Here is a 7,783-nt window from a genome sequence, read left to right as displayed (position 1 = left end):
TATAATATAATATAATATAATATAATATAATATAATATAATATAATATAATATAATATAATATAATATAATATAATATAATATAATATAATATAATATAATATAATATAATATAATATAATATAATATAATATAATATAATATAATATAATATAATATAATATAATATAATATAATATAATATAATATAATATAATATAATATAATATAATATAATATAATATAATATAATATAATATAATATAATATAATATAATATAATATAATATAATATAATATAATATAATATAATATAATATAATATAATATAATATAATATAATATAATATAATATAATATAATATAATATAATATAATATAATATAATATAATATAATATAATATAATATAATATAATATAATATAATATAATATAATATAATATAATATAATATAATATAATATAATATAATATAATATAATATAATATAATATAATATAATATAATATAATATAATATAATATAATATAATATAATATAATATAATATAATATAATATAATATAATATAATATAATATAATATAATATAATATAATATAATATAATATAATATAATATAATATAATATAATATAATATAATATAATATAATATAATATAATATAATATAATATAATATAATATAATATAATATAATATAATATAATATAATATAATATAATATAATATAATATAATATAATATAATATAATATAATATAGACAAAATGATATATCTTCTGTTATGCATTTCTGAGCATCCTCGTGTTGACTGCTTTGTCTGTCTTGTCTCCTGTTGTTGTCCTGTCCTGTCCTGTTTTAGCTTTGGTGTTTCTGTGTATTTATTTCAGGGCAGCCCTACACAAGCTCCGCTTTCTGGATTTCGCCTCTGAAACTTGGCTGGTTATTTATTATTTTATATATGCATTATTATTACTTTTGAGAAATAAATGTTCTTTTGAACTTTTGATGTATATATGTGAGGCCAGAAGCAGTGATGTTAAATTGATTTTTGCCTATGCATACATTTCATTTAATTAAGTTCTCCATATGTTTCAGTACAGGTACGTGAAAAACAGAAGCATGAATGCAAAAAACATCTTCAAGCCTCTGTTTCGTAAGAAACATTTCGCAAACAATGATGTTTCAACAACAGAGTTAAAACGTTGCCTGAACACGGTGGACCTAACGTTTCTTGGTATTGGAAGTACGCTTGGTGCTGGCGCTTATATCTTGAGTGGACAGGTCGCTAAGGAAAAAGCTGGACCAGCGGTCGTTCTCTCTTTTTTAGTTGCAGCTATTGCATCGCTTTTAGCAGGTATGATTGGCAGGTCTTTAAATTGTTTTTAAAAAGATTAAATTTTCCTGTTTCAGTCGAGAATAGAGACCTAAATGCGTATTGACGTAGGTCAGTTGGAAGGACTTTCTTTCACAAAATATATGATTTACTGAATTGTTTTACTGTGTTTAATATAGGTCTATGTTACGCTGAGTTTGGAGCACGAGTACCTCGCACCGGATCTGCGTACGTATATAGTTACGTCACAGTCGGTGAAATATGGGCCTTTGTGATTGGATGGAATCTTATACTAGAATACGTCATTGGTAAGCACAATCAATCAATAATTGATTTACAAAAATGCATTATTATAGGCGGGCTATAACCAAACAATGATAATATACAACATAATATGATAACGATTATATAATAATTAGGCACGAGATTCTATGATGATACAATAATTTATTGTTGGAATAATTTAAGATGTTTTGGGAGTGACCTAATATTTGTCATAAAATCTGAAAAAAAAACTCCTCAGAATTTTAACTAGGGCATTGCATTTCTTATTTAAAATTATCAAATAGGCCTACGCTATTAACTTCCAATACAAAACAGATCAAACCAAATTTCGATTTACAGTGATTTTACTAAAAAAACCATGGATTGATAACCAAAAATATTGAAAAATGTATACGTTTAATTGGCGAGATATTCTATCATTTTAATTCTATTTTAAATTTGTTTAGCATATCAAGATTAGGCCTATTATTACGAAAGGTTAATGGCTAGAAACAGGGGAGGATTCAGAAATTTTCAAACGGGGTGGGGGGGGGTGGAGCACAACAGTTTCAGCATAGGTAAATGAGTAGCAAATAACATTGATTTGCATTGAAATTTTTATAATTTAGTGGCAAAACGGGCCCCCTCCTGGATCCGCCCCTGAGAAAACTCTCCTGCCACTATATGTGACCATTATTGATTTAGATGCAAAAGTTTCTTAGAAGCAGTTATTTGAATGTTGCACGTGGTACTTATCCTTGACTCTACTGACAAGCAGCATTTTGAAACCAGGGCCGGCGGAACGTTTTTCAAAGTGGGGTGGGGGAGCCACTTGTAAGATGAATGTGAATATGAATGGGTTCAAAATTAGGGGTTGGGGTGGGCCAAAATTTTTCCCAAAAACCTCAAAAAGAGAAGGCGGTCCTGGGGGGGGGGGGGCTCCCCCGAGAAAATTTGACACCTGAATGGGGGAAATGAGCTTTCCCGAAATTTGAGGTGTCTTTAATTATTGTTCTTCAAAATTTAAGGTTTTTTTCCCTCTTGAAAACGGTCTGGTAGGCCTAAATTTTTCTCATAGGCCTAAGGCTTATTTTAATTAAATGCACAACCTACAACATGTGTGCATTTAATTCTCTGACAGGAACATCGAGTGTTGCTAGGGCCTGGAGTGCGTACTTTGATACGCTAGTAGATGGAAAGATTGAAGCATATACTAAAGAACATTTGCACTTTAACGTCTCTTGGATGGCCGAGTACCCGGACTTCCTAGCATTTAGCATTTGCATTGTGTTGTCAAGTAAGAAATACATATTGATATCATGTATAGGAGATCTCGTTTACAATGTTGTCCACTGAAAAGCCGGGCACTCACTGCGCCCGACGGTCTCGGTCGACGCGACTCTATGCAGAACGCAACGCGACGACGCGCGCGCTTTTAATGACGACCCGTTCTGACTACCCCTGACAATTAGCAGACGGCGTCGCGTCGTCTAGCGCTCACAGAAGCGGAGCTGGATTCGTCGCACGACGCAGTGAGCGCCCGGCTTAAGTGATCGAGTAATTATACCCACTTTCAAGATCACGATTATTACCAATGTGCCAAAATAACTTTAGGACACTAGTATTTTTTCAGGAATTTAAAAAAGTTGTTAAACATAATTTTATATTTCTGTGACAAACAAATAAAACAGGTCTACATGTTTATTTAACTTGCATTATTTTACAGATATATTTTTTGTTGCTAAATACGATCCATGTACCGAATTCATTGTTTACGTATGGTTGTGTGAGCCTGTCTTATCACCGTTGTAGCATACTTTATATTGGATTGTATTCTATATAGGCCTACACATCTTACTTTTATTTCTATCTGCACTCGTCCATGTCATTAATTTTGTTGCTCAACCTGAATCTTCCTGACTTGCAGTTTTGTTATCAATTGGAGTGAAGGAATCGTCGCGATTCAACACAATCTTTACCATCGTGAACTTACTAGTACTTACATACGTCATAATCTGTGGATTGTTCAAAGCCGACGGGGACAACTGGAAGATCCCGGAAAATCAAATCCCGCCGGAATATGGGAAAGGAGGATTCTTTCCGTACGGATTTTCGGGAATGATTGCCGGTGCAGCTACTTGTTTCTACGGCTTCGTTGGATTTGACTGCATAGCGACAACAGGTATGTTGACACTTAAAGAAAATAGTGTCAATTTTATCATGATAGGCCTACTTTCCCTCTAATTCTAAAACCATAGGGGAAAATTCTACGAAAAGTTACGAAAACTTCCGAAAAAAAAATTCAGCCCATACATTGGCGAGTTGATTGCCCGAGCGGTTAAGTCAGGGGCACCGTAACATTCAGCTATAATTTTGGCGCTGGTTCGACAAGGACTTTAAACCGTATAGTAGGCCCAGCTGTGTACGCATTTGTCCCGTGTGCACTTTAAAGAACCCAGTGCATCCTTCGAGAAGAGTAGGGGTTACCCCAGTGTACAGGTCCAATCAGTCCCCTTGTAGTGGATATTCCACCTAATATAGTGATTAAGTTTGCTGATTGGCATATCCTTGGCGCTCGTGCCTAAAGAAATGAAATGAAACATTTATGTTTCATGGCCTGAAAAAAAACTTTATACCTGAAAATCTTGAGAATAGGGTGTAGATCTAATTGTGCAAAAAACTGTATGAGAAAGAAATCAATTAATTTGATTTATTTTTGAAAATAAACCACTGGCATTTTTGCGATGGTGGCGGTGATAACAAAGCTTCTTACAATGCAATACCTAAGTATTGTAAAAATACAACTTTATTTGACAATTTGTAATTGATATTTGGCATATCCATGCTCTCCTTTTTCTTAATCTCCTACAGAAAGTTGGGTAGTTAAAAGCCATAAATGTTACAAATTTAATGAACTTAATTCATCCGCAGCCAATCAAGTCAGTACTGTAATTATTTCTATCTGAATTATCTGAACAATGAAAATTATTAATAATAATAATAATAATAATAATAACAATCAATAATAATAATAATAACAATCAATAATAATAATAATAATAATAATAATAATAATAATAATAATAATAATAATAATAATAATAATAATAATAATAATACGATGAGGATGATGATAATGACGACGACGGTAATGGTGACTATTTGTTTAACTAAAAGTATATATGTTTACATTCTACAGGAGAAGAGGCTGAGAATCCAAGGCGGGCAATTCCTATAAGTATAATGCTGTCTCTACTCTTCATATTCATTGCATACTTCGGAGTTTCTGTAACAATCACTTTAATGTGTCCGTACTATCTGTTGGACGAGAAAGCTCCACTGCCATTCGTGTTTGATTACGTAGGTTGGACTTCGGCTAAATACGTCATATCTGTTGGCGCAGTATGTGCGTTGTCGACCAGGTTAGTTGTTATAATTATGATACATTCAGAAAAGGTAGGCTTAACAGATATGCCTATTAAACAGTCGATCATAGAAAAAATTTAAAAAAATAAATAAAATTAGAATGCAAGTATTTTCATAACTCTCTCTGTATCTCATATAGTCTGTTGGGGGCAATGTTCCCTCTACCCCGAGTCATATACGCCATGGCAAGTGACGGTATAATTTTTCGGTTCCTATCTCGGGTCAGCAGTCGGTCCAAGACACCAATCCTAGCTACAATTATATCTGGAATTTTTGCAGGTAAATCTTGATAGACCTTTCAACGTACTTATTAAGCCACTGATGCTAGAGGAACTGTGCTGCGTTTAATTTCGCATCTCATCAACAGTATTTCTTTATTTAAATAAGAAGTAATCGAATAAAATGTACATGAAAATATAGGTCATTGTTCATTAAAGCAATCGCAAGGTACAAAAGGATTACGAAATAGACACATTACAAATTTACAAGAATTTAAAAGAGGAATTCAAATCTGTTAAATCTCCTCCCCGTATCTTATGCGACCTTGTAGCCAGCGCATCTACAAATCTTCACTGTTCAAAAATCCCAACTGAATGTAGGCCTATCCCAACAAACCTAATTCCCGATATTTGCCTTTATTGACCTGATCTCAAAAAACACACTATCGAACACACTATCATAGAACTCACTGTTCCATTTGATACTTCAATTGATGCTGCTCATAACAGAAAGTTGGAAAGTACTGTACTCCCCTTTAGTTACTGACCTTTCAGATGATGGCAACGATGTCGACCTGATAATTGTGTTTGAAGTTGGTTCACGTGGGTTCATCTCTTTAAAATATATTCAGACTGTTTTAAATTTATCACGCCCAAGCCAGTACCATTCAGAGTCTTTTGTAATATAAACTTTCGTGATAACCTTTCAAAATTAGCAATCGTTTCCTCATTTTCAATATTAAATGCAAACAATAAGTCTACATGGACTTAGTGTCTCCCTCCTTTAAAAATTAAGTAATAAGCAATATTTTTCTAAAATTTTTCAATTTAATTAGGCCTACTCATAAAATTGTGCAATTCTCACGAAAACTTTTCTGTTTTTCTCGATTGTCATTTTTTTATGTGTTTTTGCTCCCTTGTCCAATTTAAAGATGTAACTTCGAGAGTTTTTATTCAATATTTTTTTTCCTTTTATTTAATTCATTTTATTTCATATGTTTGTCTGCTGTCATTGAAAGGAATACATTTGTGTGTATATTTTTATATGGATAGAACGAATAAGTCATTCTGAAACCACGGCACACCCTTGTTCTCCTCAGGATCTGACAAAGTTTCCAATAAATTCTTTACCATTAACAAAAATTTTACTAATATCGATGTTCTGTTCCAGGTACAATGGCGTTGGTATTTGATCTTGATGAACTAGTAAATATGATGTCAATAGGAACTCTACTTGCTTACACGTTAGTTGCTTTCTCTGTTATAGTGCTAAGGTAAGTGATAAACTAATATTTTTAAATTTATGACCCGTTTTTTGCAGACGACCATCCGTCCGTTATTGCTATAGTTCCAATTAAATACTCCATCAAGATTTCTAGATGTTATCAATATAGCAGAATTATGAAATCATGTTCTTATTTTTAGATATAAAGCTAAAACGACCGAAGACCTGAATGGCGTAAATGAAAACTTTGACGCCGCACCACATAGGAAACATCGTCGTTGCTTAGAAAGTTCGGGTGTTCCCACGGAACATACAGAATTTGTCTCAAATATTTGTATAGGAGTAGCATGTGAGTCGTAATGCTTACTTGTTATATTATTATATTTATTAGTAGTAGGCTTACTACATATTCTTTATACCCACGATTACTTTGCCATCATTTATTATCATAGGCATTTTGAGGTGTAATGGCAAAATGACTTGTGTTGTACGCTAGGCCAATCTGATCTTTGATTAGAAGTGATTGAGGCACATTTTGTAAAACTGTTTTTCAGAATTGATAGGAAAACCAACAAGAAATGTATCAGTTGTTTGTCTTTCGAGACAATTTTTCCCTAAAGTATGTTTACAGATGTCTCAAAATGATCTTACTTCAGTTGTACTCAACTCAATGACCAAAATAAAGCTTATAATGATTACCGTATCTATGCAAATATATTAATAGGACCTAACTCATTTTTTCATGTTTGGCATCACAAGTCTCCTATTGTGACGAAACCTCACATATACTGTAGTTATGAAAACTAGTGTTGAATGATATTTTTCCGCCTTTAATATAATAACTATTGCGGCCGTTTGTTTATTAAACGATTAAAGTTTATGTAGGACTAATTAATTGTATATAAAGCATGATGAAGACATTACTTACTCCTCCTAATCTTCTTCTTCCTCTTCCTCTTCTTTTTCTTCTTCTGCAATCAAGTAGGCATGTTATGTATCATAATAATAATAATAATTCGCACCGACTAATTAAGCATGCATTTTCTGAAGGCATCACTTCTTTCACAGACTTGAGGCATCCAAACTGTACCATAAAAATTAATCTTTTTACTAAAGTGTGTCGTTGGTATTCTTTCTAGGTATCGCGATAATAGGTGCCTCAGTATTGATAGTTTTTGCTGGAGATGCTATAGTAAATGCCGACTGGTGGGCAGTGCTTTTGATCGTTTTGATACCGCTTATAATTATTATAGCTGCGGTTAATTTGAAGCTGCAGCCACAAGATCCAACTGTTCTTGCATTTAAGGTAAGTAGTAGGCCTATTCATATTATATAT

The 7,783-nt window shown here is 32.4% G+C and overlaps 1 protein-coding gene across 1 annotated transcript in view; it reads left to right on the top strand.

Moving 5' to 3' along the window:
- The window catches only part of LOC117106631 (cationic amino acid transporter 2-like), a 17,756-nt gene that overhangs the window by 3,922 nt on the left and 6,051 nt on the right, over positions 1 to 7,783 (top strand). The window contains exons 2-10 of the mRNA XM_033248024.1: positions 1,082 to 1,335; positions 1,494 to 1,622; positions 2,720 to 2,875; positions 3,506 to 3,760; positions 4,778 to 5,000; positions 5,144 to 5,283; positions 6,394 to 6,496; positions 6,648 to 6,796; positions 7,587 to 7,760. Of these exons, the coding sequence (XP_033103915.1) occupies positions 1,101 to 1,335; positions 1,494 to 1,622; positions 2,720 to 2,875; positions 3,506 to 3,760; positions 4,778 to 5,000; positions 5,144 to 5,283; positions 6,394 to 6,496; positions 6,648 to 6,796; positions 7,587 to 7,760 (1,564 nt within the window). The 5' untranslated portion in view covers positions 1,082 to 1,100. The remainder of the gene's footprint in view (positions 1 to 1,081; positions 1,336 to 1,493; positions 1,623 to 2,719; positions 2,876 to 3,505; positions 3,761 to 4,777; positions 5,001 to 5,143; positions 5,284 to 6,393; positions 6,497 to 6,647; positions 6,797 to 7,586; positions 7,761 to 7,783) is intronic.

Source organism: Anneissia japonica, unplaced genomic scaffold (assembly GCF_011630105.1).
Source record: "Anneissia japonica isolate Jap-2015-1 unplaced genomic scaffold, ASM1163010v1 scaffold1306_len716249_cov185, whole genome shotgun sequence".
Taxonomy (NCBI): Eukaryota; Metazoa; Echinodermata; class Crinoidea; order Comatulida; family Comatulidae; genus Anneissia; species Anneissia japonica.
The sequence above is the reverse complement of the archived record's forward strand: the minus strand, read 5'-3'. Positions and strand labels throughout refer to the sequence as shown.